The sequence below is a fragment of the Protomyctophum bolini genome (genome assembly GCF_963924005.1).
Source record: "Protomyctophum bolini genome assembly, chromosome: 20".
NCBI classification, from domain to species: Eukaryota; Metazoa; Chordata; class Actinopteri; order Myctophiformes; family Myctophidae; genus Protomyctophum; species Protomyctophum bolini.
The window spans coordinates 7,943,315-7,970,814 of record NC_137881.1 but is presented as its reverse complement, the minus strand read 5'-3'; the positions used below and the strand labels follow the sequence as shown (position 1 = coordinate 7,970,814).

Below are 27,500 nucleotides of genomic sequence, written 5' to 3'. Positions count from 1 at the left end.
ACCAGAGAGGTCAGTACCATAGGATGGATAGATAGATACCAGAGAGGTCAGTACCATAGGATGGATGGATAGATACCAGAGAGGTCAGTACCATAGGATGGATGGATAGATAGATAGATACCAGAGAGGTCAGTACCATAGGATGGATAGATAGATACCAGAGAGGTCAGTACCATAGGATGGATGGATAGATACCAGAGAGGTCAGTACCATAGGATGGATGGATAGATACCAGAGAGGTCAGTACCATAGGATGGATGGATAGATAGATACCAGAGAGGTCAGTACCATAGGATGGATGGATAGATAGATACCAGAGAGGTCAGTACCATAGGATGGATGGATAGATAGATAGATACCAGAGAGGTCAGTACCATAGGATGGATGGATAGATAGATACCAGAGAGGTCAGTACCATAGGATGGATGGATAGATACCAGAGAGGTCAGTACCATAGGATGGATAGATAGATAGATACCAGAGAGGTCAGTACCATAGGATGGATAGATAGATAGATACCAGAGAGGTCAGTACCATAGGATGGATAGATAGATAGATACCAGAGAGGTCAGTACCATAGGATGGATGGATAGATAGATAGATACCAGAGAGGTCAGTACCATAGGATGGATGGATAGATAGATAGATACCAGAGAGGTCAGTACCATAGGATGGATAGATAGATAGATACCAGAGAGGTCAGTACCATAGGATGGATGGATGGATAGATAGATACCAGAGAGGTCAGTACCATAGGATGGATGGATAGATAGATAGATACCAGAGAGGTCAGTACCATAGGATGGATGGATGGATGGATAGATACCAGAGAGGTCAGTACCATAGGATGGATGGATAGATAGATAGATACCAGAGAGGTCAGTACCATAGGATGGATGGATAGATAGATACCAGAGAGGTCAGTACCATAGGATGGATGGATAGATAGATACCAGAGAGGTCAGTACCATAGGATGGATGGATAGATAGATACCAGAGAGGTCAGTACCATAGGATGGATGGATAGATAGATACCAGAGAGGTCAGTACCATAGGATGGATGGATAGATAGATAGATAGATACCAGAGAGGTCAGTACCATAGGATGGATGGATAGATAGATACCAGAGAGGTCAGTACCATAGGATGGATAGATAGATAGATAGATACCAGAGAGGTCAGTACCATAGGATGGATAGATAGATAGATACCAGAGAGGTCAGTACCATAGGATGGATGGATAGATAGATAGATACCAGAGAGGTCAGTACCATAGGATGGATAGATAGATAGATACCAGAGAGGTCAGTACCATAGGATGGATGGATAGATAGATACCAGAGAGGTCAGTACCATAGGATGGATGGATAGATAGATAGATACCAGAGAGGTCAGTACCATAGGATGGATAGATAGATAGATAGATACCAGAGAGGTCAGTACCATAGGATGGATGGATAGATAGATACCAGAGAGGTCAGTACCATAGGATGGATGGATAGATAGATACCAGAGAGGTCAGTACCATAGGATGGATGGATAGATAGATAGATACCAGAGAGGTCAGTACCATAGGATGGATAGATAGATAGATACCAGAGAGGTCAGTACCATAGGATGGATGGATAGATAGATACCAGAGAGGTCAGTACCATAGGATGGATAGATAGATAGATAGATACCAGAGAGGTCAGTACCATAGGATGGATGGATAGATAGATACCAGAGAGGTCAGTACCATAGGATGGATGGATAGATAGATAGATACCAGAGAGGTCAGTACCATAGGATGGATGGATAGATAGATACCAGAGAGGTCAGTACCATAGGATGGATGGATAGATAGATACCAGAGAGGTCAGTACCATAGGATGGATGGATAGATAGATAGATACCAGAGAGGTCAGTACCATAGGATGGATGGATGGATAGATAGATACCAGAGAGGTCAGTACCATAGGATGGATGGATAGATAGATACCAGAGAGGTCAGTACCATAGGATGGATAGATAGATAGATACCAGAGAGGTCAGTACCATAGGATGGATGGATAGATAGATAGATAGATACCAGAGAGGTCAGTACCATAGGATGGATGGATGGATAGATAGATACCAGAGAGGTCAGTACCATAGGATGGATGGATAGATAGATACCAGAGAGGTCAGTACCATAGGATGGATGGATGGATAGATAGATACCAGAGAGGTCAGTACCATAGGATGGATGGATGGATAGATAGATACCAGAGAGGTCAGTACCATAGGATGGATGGATGGATAGATAGATACCAGAGAGGTCAGTACCATAGGATGGATGGATAGATAGATAGATACCAGAGAGGTCAGTACCATAGGATGGATGGATAGATACATTTTGACATCTGTACAATTCCATACATTTTTACTTGTAACAGAGCATTTCTGCGTCGCAGTATTGATACTCTTTCTTATGAGTAAAACATCTGAGTACTTTCCCCATCCCCACCGTTTGTATGTGTCCAGGCGTACCGTCCGTGCGCGCGGCGGGCGGCCATCTTGTTCCTGGTGCTGATGGACCTGGGCGTGGTCAGCCCCATGTACCAGTACTCCCTGGACGCCTACACACAGCTGTTCGCCCTCAGCGTCCGCCAGTGTCCTCGCCACCACAAGCTGGACGACAGGCTCGTCTCGCTCAACCATCACCACACCTTCTCCGTCTACACGTAAAAACAAAACACCTTTTTTTTTAAGCGCTCCAATGAACAGCCATGTGTGTCCCTATGTATGTCCCTATGTATGTATGTCTCTATGTATGTATGTTTCCACGTATGTCTGCTTGAGTACGGACAGCTGCAATACCGCTGGGTGACCCAAAGTGGCACTGCTGAACACAAACACACGCATACACGCACACACTGCTCCGTTCATACGGGTGTGGTTTTTACTCTGGGCTTCGCTGTGCTTCATGGCATTCGGCAAGTTTCGGTGCCGTTATAGTCATAGTCTTTCATATACATTTTTATTTGGTTTTGAACATGTTTTAGTCATCTAAATGTGTCTAGTTTGAGTCGACTAAATATACGTTTTTAATCGGCTAAAATGTATTTTGGCGGGGCCTTGATGGCATCATATCATAATGCCTGGTTGCCAGGCACTTGTTTGCGTGCTGAAAATAGCCGATCTACAAGCTCGCAACGCGTTGTGAGTTTGTAGATCCGGTATTTTCAGAGCGTAACACCTGAGCGCAACTGAGCATACAATTACTGTTCTTTTAGTTCTACTGGATCTCTTCTCCACTAGTCCCTCCAGGGCAGCTAGTTTTTATTTGTTGACGAAATTGGCAGTATATTTTAGTCTTTGTTTTAGTCATCATAGCTTAGTTTTTATTCAGTTTTTACTTGGTTTTCGCCAGTGAAAAAAGGTAGTGGACGAACATTTTTCATCATAGTTTTATTCAATGGTGTGAGGGTCAGGTTACATTTCGTGGCCATCGTTTTTTTTATTAATATTATAATTTATTTAGATGTACAAACTCACAACGCGCCATATGATTCCATAGCTACAGGTATAGCAACACAAGTTACACAACCCAAGGTTGTACTGTACCTAAGTACAATTCTGAGGTATTTGTACTGTACGTGAGTATTTCCAATACTTTTTATTCTACTCCACATTCCACACTCCTTCTACATTGCCGTACTGATAGTTTTACTGGCGTAAAACATGCGAGTCCTTTTTCCCACCACTACATTTAACCCATTCTGAACGGGAACCCATTTTGGTGTTGGCATCATGTTATGCTTTAGCTATTGAAAAATAGCAGATCTACAAGCTCATAGCGCGCCACCGAGTGGCGCGCTACGAGCTTGTAGGTCTGCTATTTTTGAAAAATCGAAAGAACGACTGACATTTTTAGAATCTGATCTCGGGTCAGAATGGGTTAATCAGACCAGTGTGTGTCCAGTGGAAACCTCGTATGAATCTGATCTCAGGTCAGAATGGGTTAACAAGCATGCATCAGAAGTGTGTGTACCGAGACACAGTAGCCAGTACATGTAGGCTATTAGCACTCACCTAGCCTCGATACCCTCCCTCACCCAGCCTTGGAGCTGGAGAGCAGATGTAACCCTCGGAGGAAGGTCAGGTATAGAGTATTATATTATATATATAAGATGTGTCATGGCAGCTGTATAGGACACACATCAAGGGGTGGATTATTATTAAAGTGTCCCTTTAGTGGGTGTCGTGCCATGCGGAGGACATTGGCTCTGAGAGTGACGAGGCCTTCAATCCAATTTATGGAGCACATCGTGCGTGCGTTCCCACGCAGTGTAACCACCGTGTCTCTACTCTCCGGAATGATCCTTATGCTTTCTTGCTATGCTGTCAAGGAAAAGGAGTCCGTGTTGCAGCACTGGTGATTTAACTTCTTGATGGCCAAGGACGTGCTTTTTGGACGTGTTAATACAAATCCCTCAAGGCCAAGGACGTGGTCTTAACGTGGTATACATACCACGTCAAGGCCACGTCTTTTTATAACAAAATAATCGATGTTTAGACTTTTATTTTTTATTTTTTATGTAATCTACCAAAAACCGGCCGAAATCCGCGCGATCGTGCACTATCGTGCACGCGCGCCGTCTCTATGCCGTCCTTTTTTGAGCTTAATTTGAGTAAAATAAGAAAGAGCTAATGCTAGCTTAGCAATGCGGAAGAGTCAGGGTATCTTCTGAGATGTCAAACTTTCACTTCTTGTTTACTCCCTTGAACAGGAAGTGATGTCAAGAGATTTGACTCTAACGGCATTTTCAGCATAATGGTGCGTTCCCGCCATCTGGTGGCAGTTTTGGGTGTTACAGTGAAACTGACGGATTATATATATAATAATATATTAGACCGCTGTTCTTTCTTTTTGCATTAAAATGACGAATTAAGAAATGGGGCATTGGCCAGCATTGGCCAGCTTTGGCGACTTTTTGAATGGCAATCGAAAAATGTGAGATATGACCACAATGGCATGAAATGTCTCATTTTCAAGCTGCATGTCTCTACTTCACAATGAAAAAATAATTATGACTCTAGCATATTCCATTGTTTAGTAATAAGCATTTTAATACACCTTGGTTTTCAGTGAACAGTGAAACCAAGTTGTACTAAAATGCTTATAAGTCAACGAAGGAACATGCTAGAGTCATAATTCCTTTTTCATTGTGAAGTACAGACATGCAGCTTGAAAATGAGACATTTCATGCCATTGTGGTCATATCTCACATTTTTCTATTGTCATTCAAAAAAGTCGGGTAAAGCTGGCCTAAGGCACAAAAAGATGTGATTTAAGGCTGGAAATAAGAGGGTTTTAATAAACAAAATAATAATTCAAAAAGGACAAACGTGATCAGCCAGGGTTCTAATTCTGTATCCAACCTCCGTAGTGAACAACAAAGTCATATCTCTCTTCCTCAATCATGCGACCGCTTCCCTGGACAGACACCAGAACAGAAAGTAAACACAAGATATCCCATAATACTCCTCGTCCCAGCCTCAGCCCGCCAACACAGTTAAAGGAACAATCCCCCTGTTATACCTTAGGGTTACAGCAGGAACGCACCAGCGGTGGAAAAAGTACTCAAATGTTTGACTTAAGTGTAAGTATTTTGTGTCGGTGGTGGCCTAAGGCAACCACTGGTACTAGTACCACTAGTGGTACTTGAGCCCCCCCTCTGGTGGTACCCCAAAAAAGGAGAAGAAAGACAAAAGTGGAATGAAATATTTATTTATATTAATACAGGTAGTTCTTCTGACCAAGCAATTGGTTGAAACAGGCTCTCCAGCCGTGCTGAAATGAGCATGACGGCACACCTAGCCACTAATAGAAGATTTGAGAACTGATTAATCACATTAGAAATATTATCAGTTGGTATTACTACAGTTGCCCTATAGGTCCATTTCTTATTATTTCCTTAAGTGGTGTTCTTCTGAAACCATCTCCTTGCCTAAATATCGGACCTTGTCGCTTTTGTGACTCTTCTAGCAAGACGCCTTATTTTGATCCACTGGAAAAGAAACACACCTTCCCTCACATCCACGTTGGATCTCTGATATCTCTGTTTAGGCCTACTGATTGTATTGGAGCAGTATAATTGCCTTAGGAATGGAACAAAAACAAAACAACTCAAAGAATAAATTGCATTTTCTTCTGAAATGAGCACGACAGCACAACTAGCCATTAACAGAAGATTTGAGAACTGATTAATCCCATTACAACTATTATCATGCAGTTGTGGGTCAGAGCAGCAGCAAAATTGCCTTATGAATGGTACAAAAACAAAACAATTCAAAGAATAAATGACATTTCCCTCCTGTGTTAATAGTAGATAAGATTGCGTACATGGGGCAGGTCTACGCTCCTGTATTTTAACATCAGTTATTATGGTGGTACTTGGAGTGATAGATATTTTCTGCGGTGGTACTTACACTTTTTAGCCCCCTTTTAAAAGTGCCGACAGAGAATAGGTCTCTGTATGACAGCAACGATAATAGTGTGTGTGTGTGTGTGTGTGTGTGTGTGTGTGTGTGTGTGTGTGTGTGTGTGTGTGTGTGTGTGTGTGTGTGTGTTCCCGTGCAGCCGTGCGTGTTGGGGGCTGCTGAAGGACCACACGCTGCTCTTCAGCTTCCACATGTGCGTGAAGATCCTGGAAGCGGCCGGCCGCATCAACGCAGACGAGTACGCCTTCTTCCTCCGAGGAGGCCTGGTGAGTGGACACGTTCAGCGACGTGCAGAGAATATTATTATAGAGGCAGGGGCTGAAATTCCGTAAAAGGACACATTTGTGGCAAAGAATAGCTGATCTACAAGCTCTCAACGTGTTGTAGATCAGCTATTATTTTCGGGGTGTGACCGGTCGTGCACTCTTTAGCTACTGAAGATGTGACGTACGACATGGATTTCTACAAAGGACAAATTGGCAAAATGTTGTGTTCAAGTTCGGGAGATAGCACCTTCGGGTATAGCACTATAGTAAATGCTGCATTCATGGTCTGGAGAGGGCAGTTTTTTTACAGACGGGTAAAAGGGCAGGGGCTGAAGGCCCCTTCGATGTCTATGTGTGCACGTGCCTGGTTGTAGTATATACTCACAGTTTAATTTTCTATGTCTCGTCTCGGTCTCGCACGTAATTTGACTCTGTTTCGGACCAAGGGACTGGAGACTCTTCCCTAGGGATGGAACTCCTTACATTTTATTGATAACGAGCACCTTATCGATCAGGCTTATCGAGCCGGGTTCTTATCGAGCCCACTATCCAGCTTTTTCTATTATTTTGTGGAAAGATGGGAGACAATAAATTATGAAAATAATTTGCCAAAATAATTTGCCAAAATAATTTGCCAAATTATTTTGCCAAAATAATTTGCCAAAATATTTGCCAAAATAATTTGCCAAAATAATTTGCCAAAATATTTGCCAAAATAATTTGGCAAATTGTGAAAATTTGCCAAAGTGCGAAAATTGGCAAAGTGCGAAAATTGGCAAAGTGCGAAGATTGGCGAGTTGCGAAAAGTTGCGAGTTGCGAAAATTGGCGAGTTGCGAAAAGTTGCGAAAAGTTGCGAGTTGCGAAAAGTTGCGAAGTGTGAAAATTGAAAATTAAAAGTGTGAAAATTGAAAGTGTGAAAATTAAGTGTGAAAATTAAAAGTGTGAAAATTAAAAGTGTGAAAATTAAAAGTGCGAAAATTAAAAGTGCGAAGAGTTGCGAGTTGCGAAGAGTTGCGAAGTGTGAAAAGCGTAGTTTTGTTTACCCGGACAGGTATCAATACACTTTTAGAACGGCATGTGATGTTTCTGCCAGCGTGGATGATTACATTTATTTTTTGATCTCCTCTTGTCTTGATTGTTTAAACATGACGTCATGGGCCACTATGCTCGATCACAGGCTAATAAGCCCAAAGCTTATTGATAACGGGTACTCAATAAGCTTATTGATAACGGGTACTGTAACGGGTATTGTGTTTGGGTATCGGCTATCGAGCTCCCTCCCTACTCTCCCCCACAGAGTCCACTGGAGTCACTACAATGCAATGGAATACATTATATCTCATATCTATATTATGAGGAGCCCGTTCACATTAACATTATATGAGAACTGTCTGGCGCTTAGACAGCTATCTTGTTATGTAACGGAGTGCAGCTGACGTGCCTGTCTGCTCTCGCAGTGTTTTCTGTACCTGAGAAAAAAGAAAAAAAATCTGGTCTCTTTCTTGACTCGCTTGTCTCGCTTCCCGTCAGTCTCGACTCGAACTCGACCCCCTCCACACACTCGGTCTTGACTCTGACTCTGGGCCTGTTAAGAACTCTAGTTTTCGGACAATACAATTACCAGAAAGAAACGCATATAAAGTGCTAGCCCTGAATGACCATAACAGGTCTGTAACTCTGAGAGTGTTACAAATGGAACCAAATGGATTCCATACACTCTCAGAGTTAAGGCAGGGGGGGGGGGGGTCTATTCCAGGTGCTGGACAAGGCGGGGCAGATGGACAACCCGTGCCCCGGCTGGCTGCCGGACGGCCGCTGGGACGACGTGACGGAGCTGGACAAGCTGGCCAACTTCCACGGCGTCATGGCGTCCTTGGAGATGCACCCCGACGCCTGGAGGCAGTGGTACAGCAGCGCCGAGCCCGAGACCACCCGTCTACCCGGTCAGTATATAGAGAACCGCTGGTGGAAAGTTACTGAGTACATTTTGGGGTGTTTGTACTTTATACTTGAGTATTTCCAATTTCCAATACGTACTTTACTTCTAAAGAATAGTTTGATGATCCAATGGAGTTAGGATGTTTTTCTTTTTGCCAAAGGACTTTTTAATACTTTCCATTGGTAAACATTTTTTTTTTAATACTGTTTTTATTAGGCATTTTTGTACGACAATTTCAGATTAGACAATGATAAGTAATTCAGTTAAATAAAAATGAAAAAAAATAACAGGCAATGTAAATGTCATTGGTAAACATTTTAACCAACACACAGACATAAAGGGTATTCAATAGCATTTTATTAAGAAATAAATCTAAACCGACTTACGGTAGGTGTTTTCTTCCGGACAGCAACGTTATATTTCTTTTTAGATTTAATTGGGGTCCTTGGCAGAATTCTTTTTTGAGAAGTACTGCCCTAACCTCTCTGTATCTCTCTCTCTCTCTCTCTCTCTCTGTCTCTCTGTCTCTGTCTCTCTGTCTCTCTCTCTCTCTGTCTCCCTCAGGGGATTGGGAGGAGCGTTGTGATGAGCTCCAGAGGATGCTGGTGGTGAGGTCACTGCGTCCGGACCGAGTGTCCTCCTGTGTCGCCTCCTTCATCGCCAACAACCTGGACGCCTCCTACAGGCAGCCGCCAGCGCTGCACATGCAGGCCGTGAGTGGATCCTCCTTGCACACACACACACACACACACACACACACACACACACACACACACACACACACACACACACACACACACACCAAGTGTAAAATCAGCCATCAAGGCCCCGCAAAAATACGTCTTGGTCGACTAAAACTCACCTGAATACTGTGCCCTCCACCAGGTGTTGGAGGCGTCCAGCAACAGGAGCCCCCTGGTGTTTGTGTTGTCCCGCGGCGGGGCAGACCCGACAGCCACGCTGGCGGAGCTGGCGGAGGCGTGCGGCGCCAGCCAGCGTCTCTTCGTCCTGCCCATGGGCCAGGGGCAGGCCCCCTGTGCCAGGGCCATGGTCCTAGAAGGAATGGAGAAAGGTAAGCACCCTGCCCATGTGGGCCAGGGACAGGCCCCCTGTGCCAGGGCCATGGTCCTAGAAGGAATGGAGAAAGGTAAGCACCCTGCCCATGTGGGCCAGGGGCAGGCCCCCTGTGCCAGGGCCATGGTCCTAGAAGGAATGGAGAAAGGTAAGCACCCTGCCCATGTGGGCCAGGGGCAGGCCCCCTGTGCCAGGGCCATGGTCCTAGAAGGAATGGAGAAAGGTAAGCACCCTGCCCATGTGGGCCAGGGACAGGCCCCCTGTGCCAGGGCCATGGTCCTAGAAGGAATGGAGAAAGGTAAGCACCCTGCCCAGTGCCCATGGGCCAGGGGCAGGCCCCCTGGCCCATGGGCCATGGTCCTAGAAGGAATGGAGAAAGATAAGCACCCTGCCCATGTGGGCCAGGGACAGGCCCCCTGTGCCAGGGCCATGGTCCTAGAAGGAATGGAGAAAGGTAAGCACCCTGCCCCAGTGCCCATGGGCCAGGGGCAAGCCCATGGTCCTAGAAGGAGTGGAGAAATTACTAGAAGGTGACAAATTACTGTTTAAGATTCTTGTTCATGACTATGTGTGTGAGTGCATGGGACCCGAATGGAAACAAGACCGCAAGGTCTTTCTTCGGAAATCCCTTTGGACCAAAATGCCTGACTAAGCTGACTGTACTGTTGTTTGCGTCTTTCTTATTGTCTAATAAAATATTCAATCAATCAATCAATCAAATAAAGGTACCGTAATTTCCGGACTATAAGGCGCACCTGAATATAAGCCACACCAGCCAAATTTAGGGAAAATCCCAAATATGTACGTATACAAGCCGCACCGGACTATAAGCCGCAGGTGGCCCCCTAGTGGCCGTTTCGTTAGCTCAGAGCCTTAGATGGCTCTGCGTTAGCTGTACAAATCTATAGATAAGACGCACCGTTGTATAAGCCGCAGGGTTCAAATCATGGGTAAAAAAAAGGTGCGGCTTATAGTCCGGAAATTACGGTAATCACTCTGCCCATGGGCCAGGGGCAGGAGCAGCTGGAATAGGTTATTTTTCAAAAAGAAAAAAAAATTAAATAACTTTTGGTCATTTCATCGTCTACTCCAGACAGTTGCTTGATTCAGTATTTTGATATTTGATATACATTTTAGCTGCCGCGCGTCCTTCCTTCCTATACAAACTCTTTGTAACGTCAACCTCCATTTTCACCATGTTAGATTCAACTAAAACACCCGTCCCTTCTCCCGTGACTCATACTGCCCTCCTAATTGCATGAAGTGCCCATGTTTTTTTAATCTCTTTTTTCATCTATTATTATTATTCTTTTTCATTGATTATTCTATCGCTGATGCTTTTCATTTTTCAAAATTCCGATTGCGGCATTTGCCGGACATCGATGGGCCCCGGTCGGTTGGCCTGTCTGCCTCCCGTTCGCTGTCCTATCTTGTCTTTTCTTTTTTTTTTATCCAACCGATTGCAGCATTGATACTTTTACTTAAGTAAAACATGTGAGTATACTTTTGTTCCACCACTGCTGATTATCACAGACTGACAACACTGTGTGGTCGCCTAGCAACCAGGCTCTAGCACCCCACTTAGTCATCCTTCAGGTGAAAGAAGCAGTGATTAATGAAGTGATTAATGAGTCACCGCTCAATGAAAGGCCAATAAGAATAGCGGTACAGCCTACTGTGGCTCTAATGCAGTGGTTCCCAAACCTTTTAGCTCCACGCGCAATAAGGAAAAAATATAAAAAATATGTAGGCTTTTCTCTGGTACCCAAACGAGTGAAAATAGCAGATCTACAAGCTCACAATGCGTTGCTTCACGCTGCGTTGTGAGCTTGTAGGTAAATAGATGTGGTTTTGTAAATGACAGTATGCCTGAAGTGTCAATGGACACTGGTCTCACTGTCACTTCCAGTAAAGTACAGTAAAGCATTAGGGCATTGTAGCTAACCCAGCAGTGAGGCCAGTGTCCATGACATCACAGACACTTTGAAATTCTAAAATCTCTAAAAACACAAATGACCCACTGAATCCCAGGAAAGTGTTTTTCGGTCTCCCTAAACATCATTAAAATAAGATCTGGTTGCAAAAGGGGTGAAGTGGCCCTTTAACCCATTCTGAACGGGAACCCATTTTGGTGTCATGTTATGCTTTAGCTATTGAAAAATAGCAGATCTACAAGCTATCTACCACCGAGTGGCGCGATACGAGCTTGTAGGTCTGCTATTTTTGAAAAATCGAAGAACGACTGACATTTTTCTAGAATCTGATCTCAGGTCAGAATGGATTAATCAGACCAGTGTGTGTCCAGTGGAAACCTCGTATGGATCTGATCTCAGGTCAGAATGTGTTAATGGATATGAGCTTGTGAACTTGGAATAAGCAATAAGGGAGCCCAGAGGCTATGACTATTTGGGGGGGCTTTGCATGGAAACGTTTTGCGAACCCCCCGACTTCCAAATGGCCTCCTGCGATTCTGCAGAGAGAAAGGCTCCTTTATTTCGTTATCATACACACAACAACACACCACACCTTCCTCACGCACGCCGTAATACCCGGGAATCGTACCCGGGTCTCCTGCCTGGAGGAAAGCTATAAGCCAAAGGAAAGGAATATCCCAGCTGTGGCTCAGGTTTTAACGTTTAACAGCCTGCTATTGCCGGTATAGTCGCCGGGTCCCGTAGACAAATAATGCACTTCTGGACAATTCGTCTGGATGTCGCTCGCTGTTAACCCATTCTGACCTAAGATCAGATTCACACGAGGTTTCCACTGGACACCCACTGGTCTGATGAACCCATTCTGACCTGAGATCAGATTCTAAAAATGTCAGTCGTTCTTCGACTTTTCAAAAATAGCAGACCTACAAGCTCGTAGCGCGCCACTCGGTGGCGCGCTATGAGCTTGTAGATCTGCTATTTTTAAATAGATAAAGCATAACATAATGCTAACACCAAAACGGGTTCCCGATCAGAATGGGTTAAAACGTACTGTAAGCCACTCTGTCTCTGCTACACGACGCACTTGTTGCAAACCAGCCAAACGTTGGAATACACCCAGCCCAGCCAGCTTGATGGACTCGCTGTACAGTGATAATTCTACGGTGATAAAAGCTTCCACCCCCCCCCTCCCCCCCCCCGGATCGATTGACGACTGATTACTCTCTGAACGGAGGCCGGCGTCTGACTAAATTGTGATGGAACTGCTGCAGGATCCATTAATAAACAAAAGCTGCGTTCTTAATGGAATCAGCGCTCGTATAGATCGGTGCAGCATTGCCTTTCGGATGCAATGGATTCGATTAGGCAGTGGTGGAACAAGTACGGTTCACTTTCTTTACTTAAAGGACCACTTCACCACTTTTCAACCTACATTATCCTCACTAATAATCATGATAAAATGGCACCATTTTATTTTCAACTCAGTCTGTGTCTCGTATAGGAGGGCTGTGCTGTGGGCGGTTCAGAAACCCGTCCACGTTTTTAACTCAAATCTTTGCTTCTGGGGGAGGTCCCTGGAACAACATATTTTCAGATGGGGATCGGCGGCCAATTACATATATTTTTTGGGCGTCCTTGACATGAAAAAGCACCACTTTTTTTCAGAAAACCGTCCGGATTTAGAAGGCATTTGTAGAATCTTCCTCAGGTCTAAATGGGTAAAAAAAACACAAATGAAAACGTGTCGTCATGACCTCCAGGTCACTGGGTGTTCCTGGCCAACTGCCACCTGTGCCTGTCGTGGATGTCAGAGCTGGAGCAGCTGGTGGAGCGTCTCCAGGACCAGGAGGTCCACCCAGAGGTCCACCCAGACTTCAGGCTGTGGCTCAGCTCTGCTCCACACCCACGCTTCCCCATCTCCATCCTGCAGACCGCCATCAAGATCACCAACGAGCCACCTCAGGTAGATTTATTTTTATTTTATTTTTTATTGATTGTGACAAAACTTTCTCTAAAATTACACAAATATTTGTGACTCTTCCTGATACTATTTTCTATGTAATCCATGAACATTAACCCATTTTGACCTGAGATCAGATTAAAAAAATGTCTTCTATACATCCTGACAGTTTTCTGAAAAAGCTATGTTTCTATGTCAGTCGTTCTTCGATTTTTCAAAAATAGCAGACCTACAAGCTCGTAGTGCGCCACTCGGTGGCGCGATATGAGCTTGTAGATCTTCTATTTTTCAATAGCTAAGGTAGATTATTATTAAAAAAAAGTATTATCAGTATTTTGTTAGGTGTTTCAGTGAGTTGCTTCTGGTCTTGATGTAGTGTTTGAGTGGTCTGGAGAGCATCTATGTTTTGTTGATGTAACTGTGTACTAAATTGTTATAATTTAGCTATTGAAAAATAGCAGATCTACAATCTCATAGCTTGTAGGTCTGCTATTTTTAGGATTTAGAACAATTCTTTAAAATGTTGAGGTCAGGCCCAAATGGGTTAATAAAGGTATGATTTTTTTTCACAATTTGGAATGTCACACCAAATTATTTAGTGTCACACCGTATGATCATATCTTCATGTTTCAATGTCCTCTCTCTCTCTCTCTCTCTCTCTTTCTCTCTCTCTCTCTCTCCCTCCCTGCCAGGGGGTGAAGGCCAACGTGAGTCGCGTGTACGAGCTGTCGACCACGCCCGAGCCGCGCCGCTGCTCCGGCGGCAGCGGCGGCGCCCCCTACAGGAAGCTGCTGTTTGCGCTGTGCTTCTTCCACAGCGTGCTGCTGGAGAGGAGGACCTTCCTGCAGCTGGGATGGAACCAGCACTACCACTTCAGCGACGCAGACTTTGAGGTCAGAGGTCACGCAGAGAGTTTCTATACACGACTATACGCGTTTTAGTCACATTTTGCTATTCGACATCCGAAAGGTTTTAATGTTGGTCTAGTATTAATAGTTGACTAAATATCTTATTATTTTTGTCGGCTAAATCGATTTTTACACTTGGTTGCATGCTGAAAATAGATCTGCTATTTTCAGCCATGCAACCAAACATTAAATGACTTGTCTTTTAGTTCTACTGGATCTCTTCTCCACTAGTCTCTCCCTAACATTTTAGTTTTTGTTGACGACATTGTCAGTATATTTAGTTGTCAGTTTTAGTCCTCGTATAGCTCAGTTTTGATTTTGTTTATATTTGCTTTTTATCAGTGAAAAGTGTTAGTCGACGGCATTGTTTTAGTCAACAAAATCAACTCCTATAGACCAGTGGTTCTCAGACTTCTTCAGGTCGAGACCCAAAAGAGAGATTAGACGTTTGCCCAGCCAGGACCCAGACAGAATATACAAGCACACGGCTTGTATATTGGCTATTTCCACTACTTAATAATTCAGAGAAGGCCAGAGAGGGAGCTGCATTGTGTCTTTGTGGATCTGGAGAGAGAGCCTATAATAGGGTTCCGAGAGAGTAACTGTGTCATTGTACGAGGAAGTCTGGACTGACAGAGAAGTATCTTAGAGTGCATATGGAGGCCTTTGCTATGTTTCACCAGTTTCAATTGAAACAGGCCTCCGCCCAAACCACCCTTGGCCCTCTCTCTCTCTCTCTCTCTCTCTCTCTCTCTCTCTCTCTCTCTCTCACTCACTCGCTGCCTTGCTCTCTCCCACGTTGTTGAAGTTACACCTGTTTCCTGTTAATAACCTGGGTAAAATGTGCAGCATTGGGAGGTAAATGGGTGACACTTTATTGTGAAGGGACGATGAGGAGATGTGTTGTAATTGTCGAGGGTAATGGCCTGCGAGCGATATTGAACAGTCAAAACTATGTGTCAATACGCCTGTATCAACAGAATAACTACGTCATGATATAGGTATATATGGGGGCCTCATTTGGTCATGAAACGGGCCTCCAGATTCCTAAGGCCACCCTGTTAGAGTGGTCCAGGACCTGTATGGGGGTTGTAAGACAGTGACGGTGAGGTGTGCTATGGGTGTGACGGAGGAGGAAATGGGTCTGCATCAAGGATCAGCACCGAGGCCCCTTCTTGTTCGCCACGATGACGGACAGGCTGACAGATGAGGTTAGACAGGATGGGATCCCCATGGACCGTGATGTTTGCAGATGACATGTAGTGACCTATAGTGAGAGCAGCGAGCAGGTAGAGGGAAATCTAGAGAGGTGGAGATAATATGCCCTGGAAAGGTAGAGGAAGGGAGGTTAGCCGCAGCAAGACAGAATACATGTGTGTGAAGTGAGTGACTTTTCTATATTATTATTATTGATGACGATGATGGCGATGGCGATGATGATGATGCCAGGGTTGATGAGATGAATGAATCATCATATAGGGCCTGGCGCTGGCAGTTGTCAATATTCTATTCCACGTCACGTAATGCAGACTAAACTCCAGTATAGAAGAAAGGCCATTTCACGGCCTGTCACATTGAGAGCAGACTGGGCTGATGGAGACAGACAAGTTGACATATAAGGACTTAATGTCGGAGAAGACTGTATTTAACCCATTCTGAACGGGAACCCGTTTTGGTGCTAGCATCATGTTATGCTTTAGCTATTGAAAAATAGCAGATCTACAAGCTCATAGCGCGCCACCGAGTGGCGCGCTACGAGCTTGTAGGTCTGCTATTTTTTAAAAAATCGAAGAACGACTGACATTTTTAGAATCTGATCTCAGGTCAGAATGGGGTTAATCAGACCAGTGTGTTGTCCAGTGGAAACCTCGTATGAATCTGATCTCAGGTCAGAATGGGTTAAATGTGTCTTTTAACCGCTTGTTTACCTCACTAATCAGCCATGTACAGCTACTTGAAGGTGGGGGGGGGAGGGGGGCAGTGGTGGCACTCAAATTGTTTTACTTAAGTAAAAGTATCAATACTGCAATATATAGAAAGACTTTGTTATGTAAAAGTATCAATACTGCAATATATAGAAAGACTTTGTTATGTAAAAGTATCAATACTGCAATATATAGAAAGACTTTGTTAAGTAAAAGTCCGGAATTCTAAATTGACTTGAGTAAAAGTAAAGTAAAAGCAGTGGCGTTAAAATAAAGTACTAAAAGTAGAAAGTACGGATTATGCAGAATGTCCCATTTATGCATGTGATTTAAAGGTCAGAGGTCAAAAGTCAGAACACGAAAGTTGTTCGGCATGAGGATGCCGAACGTGTTGCGTGTTGAAGTTGTATTGCCGACGGTCAAACGGTTCATGAGCTATGCTTGTTCAAAGTTTGCATTTGCAATTGAGTGCTATATAGCGCCACCCTTTGGCCAATGGTCGTGGGCTTTGTGTCCTCACCGTTTTGGCCCTCTACCATAATGTTGCCAAGTTTCGCGAAAACCGACTTATCAGCCAGAACTGCTGAGAACCATCATCACTATCTGAGCAGCCATCAGCTGGGTGAAGCTGAAGCTGGGATTAACAAAGCCCTCCTATCCCCACCCTGAAAATACCCAATACGTTGTGATTCTTGTCGATCTAGACCCTGTAGATGCTGGTAGATTTGCTATTTTCTCCCCCCTAAACGTTTTGCCTTTTCTGATTATGCCCAGCATATGGACGCGATGCTAGGGTTCAAGTGGTACTCTGAATTATACAGCAGTTCATGTCTGGTCTGTGTGACTGCCTGGTAATTTTATGTGGCCGTGGCCCGACTGCCAGAATCATTTTAGCATCGCGGTCGGGTGAATAGAAACCGGTTTGGCTCGTAGATGCGGTTGCCCTGAAAGGTGAACGTAGTTAAATTAGCCTGCGCGATAGCCTGTGAAATGAGCTTATATAGGGTCAGTCGGGAAATGAATGTTTTGAAAATATAGGGTCCCCAGGAGGAGGAAAATGTACTGCCATGTTGTATAGCAGGGCTATTCAACTAAATTGTTCAGGGGGGCGCATTGTCAGAATAAACGTAGACCTTATTTGACAGTGCAGCAACATAATTGCCTCCCTTGACGCATTAACGAGCATCAACGGCCATCAGCTGGTCACAGTCACAGAAACAGCTCTATACTGAAAGTGACTGCAGGCGTCTAGCTGCCTCATTTCTCTCCAAAAGCCCTTGAATATGATGGAATAACGATTACTGGGATTATGGTAAGCTTACATTTAATAACACACACACACACACACCATAATACACTCGTCCGCCAAAAAGAAATTGAACATTTGGACAACAAATATATGCCTGCGGGCCGCCAGTTGAATAGCCCTGATCTCATCTCATGCTGCAAACGTAATGTCCTCAAACATAGCTTATCCACACAAACCCTCTTCATTGAGTGGACTCTCCCAGGGATCTATCCTTGGACCACTCTGTTTTTTACCCTCTACACTAAATCTCTTTGTCAAAAAAAGACAAAAAAAGAAGATTGCTGTCAACCTATTACTTTAGAGAGAACTAAAGGACAATACTAATTCCTCCTACAGGCGAGCGAGAGACTGCTGAGGCTGTGTCTGGACGAGAGCGAGGAGGGGGGCGTGCCCTGGGACGCACTGCGGGCGCTGGTCGCCGGGGTCACCTACGGAGGTCACGTGACGGACGAGTGGGACCGCCGGCTGCTCGCCGCCTACAGCAACGACTGCTTCTGCGAGGCCGCCGTCACGCAGCCGTACTACAAGTGAGAGGCCGCAGTCGCACGCACGCACGCACGCACGCACACGCCCACGCACACACACACACAAACATGTTTTACTATACTTTTATTATTACTACTTATTTTAGGACGCCGATTTTTTTCTTTGCATTTATACCCCTAAACCTAAACCAGTATTTAACCAGTAAAAAACCACATTGAGACTGAAGTCTCTTTTACACAGTGTGAACTGGCCAAGACAAGAGGCAAAATAAGTGACACAGCTCTGCCAGTAACAAAAAACAGGACAGACATACAATGCTCATAAATACAGTACCCCACTACCGAAGAAGCTCAAAGGGAGAACAGGAACGCGACCAATAAGGACTAAAATAAATCAAAACTAAGCAACGGAAATTGGTAGTAGACTAAAAAGCAAGCAGACATTTGCTATACGTCAAAGCAGGAGCAATGTATGGGAAGTGTGCCCATGGCAATCCTTTTAAAGCTCACTAGGGGAATCACAGCAGCCAGTATGAGTCTGGTCTGTAGGTCATTCCAAGACCAGGGTCCGAAATAAGCAATGCTTTTTTTCCAGCCTCAGATTTTGTTGGGTGCACGACGTTGCGTAACCAAGCATTTGATCTGCGGTTGAGAGAGTTTTGGACAAGTTCAAATTTAACCCATTCTGACCTGAGATCAGATTCATACGAGGTTTCCACTGGACACACACTGGTCTGATTAACCCATTCTGACCTGAGATCAGATTCTGAAAAATGTCAGTCGTTCTTCGATTTTTCAAAAATAGCAGACCTACAAGCTCGTAGCGCGCCACTCGGTGGCGCGCTATGAGCTTGTAGATCTGCTATTGATCCCACATCAATCACATCTCCAAACTGAACACATTTCGAGCCACATAGATTCTATAAAAGCGAGCACTTGCATGCCATTATAGTATCGTATAAATAACCTATTTTATATATCCCACAAAGTAGGGTTCCACATCTCTAGGCAACGGTTGCTTGGCTCGTTTTTTTTTTTTTTTTTTAACCTCACCAAGATGGCGGCCCCATAGACTCCTGTAATGGTGGCGATCGTTATAGCTGCGTTTTTAGCTCAATAAATAATTTGTGCGAGGCTCCGATTAGCATATTAGCGTTTTTAATGCTAGAGAAGGTCCGGATCGTTGTGGTCGAAAATGGCCGATTACTGCCTTTTTCGTGCATTTTGCCTGGCACTGGTGAAAGAGCGCCTAAATGGTATTGTAACGTGCCGCTCACTCACACAACAAGTAGACAGTCTTCAGGCGTGATGCATTTCCAAAGTAGAATGTATTTATTTGTATTCATGGCTTGCGCGCCAACCGGGAGCTCCAACGCTGCCCACAATAACAGAGTAAATCTCACTTACACTTCCTGTGTCCCCTTTTATAACCAGTCGTGTCGCCTCCTAATGTGTCCGGCCGGGCACACACATTACAGTATTTTGGCCATGGTATTACAAGACTGTTTGACGGCACATATACAAAGAGTGTGTGTTGAAAACATCTCCTGGAAAATGGATCCAGCCAAAGAGCAGATCTGTGGTGAACTGGGTCTATACTTGGGGAGCCAGGAGGGAGGAGAAGTATAGGACAGTCACAGTGTTTCTCAACATGTGGTCTGGGTCCATCTGGAACTCTGAGAGGGTACAAATGGAACTAACCAGTTCCATTTGGATCAACGTGTACCCTCTCTCAGAGTCCAATGCGGCAGCAGTGGCTCAGGGGTGTAGAGTGGCTGGATGGTAACCGCAAGGTTGCCAGTTCAAACCTGGCCTCCCCCAGAGTTAGTGTCGTAGTGTCCTTGAGCAAGACACTGAATTGACCCTAATTACTCCTGATGGTTTCCGCTGCCATCGGTGTGTGAATGGGTGAATGTAAAGCGCCTTGGATAAAGGCGCTAATTATAAATGCACCATTTATACCAATTAACACAAATGGGGGTCCGTGGGCTAATAATGCTTGGAATTAAAAGGGTTGAGTCACTGTGTGTGTGTGTGTGTGTGTGTGTGTGTGTGTGTAAGCGCAGTGCGGCTGCTATGAGGTGGCAGGTTGTGGTTCTCCCATTACCTCTTAAATTGGAGATCTGGAATCACCACAGACCAACAGTGCCACCATGTGGACCTTCACGCTATTACAAGCTGGGGAATAAACAGACAAAAAACTGCAAGCACACAGAAGCACTGATCGATCATTGATCAATGCTACTTCACTTCTTTAAATCACTTGTACAAGTTGAATTCAATATATATATTATTAATTGATAATTGATAACTCTAACCCTGACTTCTATGTACTCTCAGAGGTCTATGGTGGTACAGGGACTGTGTCATTATCTGGATTGATTGATTGATTGAATACTTTTTTTTATTTTTTATTATTATTATTTTGGCTTTTCTGCCTTTTTTATTGCTATAGTTTCAAGTACAGATTTACAGGAAAGAGGGGGAGAGAGATGCAGCCAAGGTCACCATGAACGGGACTCGAACACGCGACACACTGTCAGGCCAGATAGAATAAAGACTAGCGCCCGCCTCGGAAATTACAGATGATTACTTCCGGGTCACAGAGCCGGTTCACGGGGTCGTCTTTACAGCCTTTTTTCGTTGTGAGCTCGTAGATCGGCTATTTTCAGCAAATAAAAATAAAAAGTCATTATGACGGCATCAAGGCACGCCAAAATACATTTTAGTCGACTAAATCACATGTAGACTTAGTGGCCTAAAATTATATTTAGTAGACTAAAACTAGACTAACACTAAAACATTCCAGCTGACTAAAATGTGACTAAAACTAAATGAAAACTATTCAAGAGACTATGGGCTTTATTTTGCGTGTCTTAAGTACCAGGTCTTATTCCCTAACTTGAGTAAACTAAAGACCTGGAGGCGTGATCAATGCCATTTGGCTATTCCGAGTGGCCAAAGAGCATTGATCACGCCTCCAGGACTTTAGTTTACTCAAGTCAGGGAATAAGACCTGGTACTTAAGACACGCAAAATACAGCCACAAGACTAAAACTAAAATCAAAATGTGATGACAAAATGAACACGTTGTCTAACCTTGCCCTGCCCCTGCAGACTGACCTCCCTGTGTCTAACCTTGCCCTGCCCCTGCAGACTGACCTCCCTGTGTCTAACCTTGCCCTGCAGACTGACCTCCCTGTGTCTAACCTTGCCCTGCAGACTGACCTCCCTGTGTCTAACCTTGCCCTGCCCTGCAGACTGACCTCCCTGTGTCTAACCTTGCCCTGCAGACTGACCTCCCTGTGTCTAACCTTGCCCTGCAGACTGACCTCCCTGTGTCTAACCTTGCCCTGCAGACTGACCTCCCTGTGTCTAACCTTATCCTGCAGACTGACCTCCCTGTGTCTAACCTTGCCCTGCCCCTGCAGACTGACCTCCCTGTGTCTAACCTTATCCTGCAGACTGACCTCCCTGCCGGCGTACTTCCTGCCCGGCGACGGGCCCCCGGCTGACTACCGGGCCTACGTGGGCTCGCTGCCCCCCACGGAGCACCCCGAGGTGTTCGGCCTGCACCCCAACGCCGCCGTGGCCAACCAGGTGGCCGCCAGCCGCGCCCTGTTCCTCACCCTGCTCTCCCTGCAGCCCCAGGACTCCCGCGGTGCTGCCGCCGCCTCCGGCGCCAGCCGAGAGGACAAGGTAGGGCACGGTGGGAGAGACACGGGCGGGACACATCGGAAAAAAAAACCCCACGTCCAAGACTATTACTTTGACCCATTTAGATCATAGACTGTAAAAAATATAATATATGGACAAAGCGTTCTACGGGTCTGATATGGACGTAAGATGAAGCCTGTCAGTCCTTGAATTGTAAATCGCCATCTTTCTAGATCCGTTTGGGCCCAGCTGGCCATTGGCTGGCCCAGACAACGAGGCGGGACTTCCCCCCTTCTTCTTCGTTGGTTTTTATTTTGACTCGAACGGGGGGTGGATCCCGATCATAGACTGTAACGGTAGCCACGTCCCTCAGAACATACCCGACTTTATGGTAATTTTTTTAATAAATGGGACCATAATTTTCCAAAAAGAATATTATGACATGAGAAATGGGACTTTAAACTAGTGACGGGAAGCAGAAAGTATTCATGACCATGTTTATTAAGGTAATACAGTCTAGGTGAAGTTGGGCCCAAATACATGGACCTCTATGGAGCTATGGGGTTTTTTTGGGCCCAATGACAGCGCCACAACAGGCCATTAGAAAAATGATAACTAACTGAAACTGTATTGTGTGTTTACAAAACTAACTAAACATTATACGTAGCTTGCGGAGTTAGTTCAGTCAGATATACTTGGGGGCTTTCATGCTGTGCTCAAGGGCACATACATATACTCGAGGGGTTAATACGCTGCATTTCTATGTGGGTGTATATGGTATACAGTGTTTGCAAGACGCACATAATGTCATACCCTGATGTGGCAGTCAGCTGACCCATTAAGCTCACCTAGACTGCATGCATTCTTCCTGCCTTCCTTCTGCATTATGGTTCCTGGTTGTTGTTATGCACTGTTTGCTCCCACCGCCACCCCAACTAAAACTAGCAAACCCGCTCTAAAAACGAACTAAAACTAACTGAATTAGAATAAAAAAATCAAATTAACTAAAACTAAACTATAATGAAAAATCCAAAACTATTCTATCCTTGGTGTCCAGGTGTTGGAGCAGCATGCTCATCCTACGCTCATACACCAGGATCATGCTCCTGTTATTAAAACTATTTATATTATTAACTATTTAACCATTATAAATCTATTCTCTCCTTGGTGTCCAGGTGTTGGAGCTGTGTGCAGAGCTGCGTGCTCAGCTCCCAGCGCTGATGGACTATGCTCACACCAGGACCATGCTCCAGGACGACACGTCTCCTCTCAACACACTGCTGCTGCAGGAGATCCAGGCCTACAACGCTCTGCTGACCACCGTCGGGTAAGGACACTCTGGTTATTACTCTGCTGACCACCGTCAGGTAAGGACACTCTGGTTATTACTCTGCTGACCACCGTCAAGTAAGGACACTCTGGTTATTACGTTTTACTATAGGGCTGGGACTTTAACTGAATCATTTTGATGAATTAATTACAGACACAATAACGAGATTGTTGTGATCATTTTGATCGTGCTTTAGTTTTTGCACACGGAAACCTTGGACGAATTCCAGGTGTACCGATCATACGGGTGCACGCCAATCAGACTGCTTTGCTTGGACATTTATATTATTAAAAAAAACTCACTCATATATTTTCTTGTATACCAAAATCTGTTTAAATTGAAAGAAATGCTTCTCAGGTCAAATATTGATATGCGATTAACATGCGATTAATTTCGATGAATTAATTACAATGCCTCTTCTTCTTCTGTCGTATGTCCTTAGACCTTCAACTCCGTTGCAGCAAGCCAGTCCAGTGTGTCATTGTCTAGGTCAATTAGCCCACGATCAATGCCTCAAATTAATTCGATTTCTTTTTTATTGAGTCCCAGCCCTACTTTTTACCCTAAACCCAGGACCCCTGGGGGTCCCTGCATGGACCTCACTTTGCCATCGCCATGCTGTGCTTGTGGTGGATTTTATTTGCCACAGACATAAAATGAGCGGTCACTAATATTACCAGAAACACATAAACAGATGACCATAGCAGGTCTGTAACTCTCAGTGTTCAAATGGAGACAAATGAACCCTACAGGTCCATTAGGGCAGGGGTTCTCAACGTTTTGGGTTGGGGACCCCCGGAAATCCTTTGGCCATGTCTCGCGACACCCGCCCCACCCCCCTCTCCACCCCCAATACAAATTGACCGCTACAATAACCTTAATAACTGAGAATATATATATATTATACATATGCCTATACTAAAACCAGATATAATCATTAAGGAGAGTTTATGCATGCACTATGTGTACTGTCTATGTAAACTCTCAATTTCCATTTTCCAGCCATTCAGTTGTTTTTTCTTTCTTTAAAAAAAAATCATAATCTTTTTAATCACAATAATTTCGGGACCCCCCGAGGGGTCGCGAGTCGACCCACGTGTTGAGAACCCTTTCATTAGGGCTCCATATGTACACTCAGAATTAAAGGGCTCCTTGAAAATAAAACATTTGACAACCACTAGTGCCGAATGTGCCACAGTGTCATAAATAATTAAGTGTCATTTCTACATATTTTTGAAGAAAACCTGGAGACTTGACATTCTGTTTAATTGGGCCTCATGATCCAAATAAGAACATTTTACTGGTGTGAAAAAAGGGGGGGGGGGGGGAAAGGAACTACTTGTTTGAGTTTTGTTGGTTGCACAAAGTACATACGTGGTCTCTATCTGTCTGGTCTACCTCGTATGTCCAAAACTGTTACTTTTCAAATTACAACGTGGCAGAAATAGCAGATCTACAAGCTGGAAACATTGTGGATCTGCTACTTTCGTTGCTTTTGTGTGACGCTGTGGTTAGTATATGATCAGGTAGGGCATTGATTTACATAAAGTTACAATATTTAGATTTATTATAGCCCACAGTGACAATGTATGTACTGTAAGCATATTTGTGCACGTGTGTGCATGTACAGTATATGCGTGCCGTGCACATGTGTGTGTGTGTGTGTGTGTGTGTGTGTGTGTGTGTGTGTGTGTGTGTGTGTGTGTGTGCGTGCAATCAGTGCATAGTGCGTGCGTGTCTTGGTGCATTGGTGGAATCTGTGTCGCACACTGTGGAGGAGTGAGATGTTTGTATAGAAAGTCAAACAAGGTGAACAAGTGAGTCAACAGAGAGGCACGCACACATGCACGCACGCCACACACACCACACACACACACACACACACACACACACACACACACTGAACTGAACTGAATATCGATATGGACCACCTGCTGGCTCCACAGTCTGCTCCACAAAAAAACACATTGTGCCAACAGCATTCTCACTCAGTCTGAAATAATCAGATCTGAGCTTTGTGAAAATGTCTTTCCATATCCAATGTGTTTGGAGGAACAAAACCTGACAGGGTTTGTGTGGATTGCATTCAGAAATACCCTAATAATGGCACTGAAGCACTGATCCTCAAATAGCGCCGCGGCAAGAACTACTATGAACTGTATATCTCTGGAATCTGAGCAAATAGTAATTATAGTATACATAGCACACTATTTGAACTATGGATTGAGAAATGCACTGAGAGCGCACACTGACAACTCCAATGACAGAAGAAGTAGAATGAAAAAGGTTATCTTTGAAAAGCAAAGAAGGGGTCCTGCACACTGTCAGAAACTTGCCAAAAATGTTTCTTTTATTGGGTCAAGGTTTCGGTCTATTAGACCTTCATCAGGACAGACAATACCTGTATTGTCTGTCCTGACTCCTAATCGACCGAAACTTTGACCCAATAAAAGCCACAGTTTCTGACAGTGTGCAGGACCCCTTATTTGTTTTTCAAAGATAACCTTTTTAAGTATGCTTTATTGCCCTACGCACCTGTCACTAGCCTTCTGAGGTGTGCTAAGAAGAAGAAGAATGAAAACTCAAAAGCAAGATTTATTTTTTTGGAGCATCATTTTTCACCGGGGTATGAACTATAAAGTAACGAAGTAGGCCTACATTTACTCAAGTACTGTAATTAAGTGCAGTTTTGAGGTTTTGTTATTATTATATACAAATACTCAGTGCATTTACTTCTACTCCCCTACATCTCGGAGGCAAATATTATACACATTTCCTCCGCCGCAAATTATTGGAAAACCTTTGTTATTTTGTAGATTTTGATTGTTATGCCCCACAAGGTTATGCATTGTCACTTCGATATACACACTTCCTTCACTTACTTAAAACACTTACTTAAAACATGATCTACAAGCTCGAGCTTGTAGGTCTGTTATTTTTGAAAAATCGAAGAACCACTGACATAGAAACATGGCTTTTTCAGAAAACTGTCAGGATGTAGAAGACAAATTCAGAATCTGATCTCAGGTCAGAATGGGTTAAAACAGGCCTGATGATCCACCTTCCAGTATAGGCCACAGCCTGGGATAGGAAATAATAATTTCTCCCTCATCGCCCCCTTTACACCCCTTTTATTTTCATGTGATGTTTATGAATTGAAGTGTGTGTGTGTGTGTGTGTGTGTGTGTGTGTGTGTGTGTGTGTGTGTGTGTGTGTGTGTGTGTGTGTGTGTGTGTGTGTGTGTGTGTGTGTGTGTGTGTGTGTGTGTGTGTGTGTGTGTGTGTGTGTGTGTGTGTGTGTGTGTGTGTGTGTGTGTGTGTGTGTGTGTGTGTGTGTGTGTGCGTGCGTGCGTGCGTGCGTGACCATAGATCATCCCTGTTGGAAGTGGAACAGGGAATCAGAGGTCTGGTGGTGATGTCACCCAACTTAGAGGAGATCTTCAACTGCATCTATGATGGCCGGGTCCCCACGCTGTGGGCAAAGGTACACACACATGCGCACACACACACACACACACACACACACACACACACACATTTTGTAGATTTGATTATTAGGCTACTACAAAACATACATTGACCAATTAAACCCTGTGTCATACTTTGTTCGCAAATGGACATTATCTGCTATTTTCAAAATATTTTGACATTGACATTTTTTGAAACGTTTGAAAATATCTGTCAAATAGTATTTTCTACATGATGAGCACTTACTGTTGGTCCTTTGTGTATATTATGATGCCATCGTGCCGATACTTTTGCAGTATTTTCTCAAGTAACATCTTGTAGTCGAGCTGAAGTAAATTGAAGGCGTGCGTGCGTGCCACTGACTGTAGCAGGCTGGAATGAAGAAGTTGATGCTCCGATCAATATGAATAAGACAGGTGCTCTCTGGGGGGGTGGGGAGATGCTAGGCTTACAGAAAACACTACAACACAAAATAAAATGGCATTTTTCTTTTCCCATAAAATGATCCCCCAGTCCAGCAGAGAACATCATAAATGTCTTGCCGTGTTCTAAGCTATTTTTTTAACGGGTTTTTACGTGGTCGAGATCTGTCGCTAGCTAAAAATGCTGCAAACATGCTTATGAATTAATGATTAAACAAAACTCTGCCCTACGTCTTAGTCACCCTCTACGAGGTAAGTTCACCTCGTCTTAACAGCTATGGCATCCAACCTGGTTAACGTTGTAATCATGACTGCCCATATTCTCCACTGCACACTGTCCTATCCACGTAACGCA

At 44.3% G+C, this 27,500-nt stretch overlaps 2 protein-coding genes across 2 annotated transcripts in view; both read left to right on the top strand.

Moving 5' to 3' along the window:
- dnah2 (dynein, axonemal, heavy chain 2) overlaps positions 1–23,257 on the top strand; it is a gene marked incomplete at both ends in the record, with an annotated part of 80,538 nt that extends 57,281 nt beyond the window's left edge. The window contains 10 exons of the mRNA XM_080793160.1: positions 2,506–2,705; positions 6,608–6,734; positions 8,492–8,678; positions 9,239–9,387; positions 9,560–10,202; positions 13,443–13,645; positions 14,335–14,535; positions 18,121–18,311; positions 21,734–21,968; positions 23,102–23,257. Coding sequence (XP_080649286.1) covers positions 2,506–2,705; positions 6,608–6,734; positions 8,492–8,678; positions 9,239–9,387; positions 9,560–10,202; positions 13,443–13,645; positions 14,335–14,535; positions 18,121–18,311; positions 21,734–21,968; positions 23,102–23,257 — 2,292 coding nt within the window. The remainder of the gene's footprint in view (positions 1–2,505; positions 2,706–6,607; positions 6,735–8,491; positions 8,679–9,238; positions 9,388–9,559; positions 10,203–13,442; positions 13,646–14,334; positions 14,536–18,120; positions 18,312–21,733; positions 21,969–23,101) is intronic.
- Positions 23,258–26,670: 3,413 nt separating this feature from the next.
- Positions 26,671–27,500, top strand: part of LOC308335936 (dynein axonemal heavy chain 2-like) — a gene marked incomplete at its 5' end in the record, with an annotated part of 13,760 nt that continues 12,930 nt past the window's right edge. The window contains one exon of the mRNA XM_080793159.1: positions 26,671–26,739. Coding sequence (XP_080649285.1) covers positions 26,671–26,739 — 69 coding nt within the window. The remainder of the gene's footprint in view (positions 26,740–27,500) is intronic.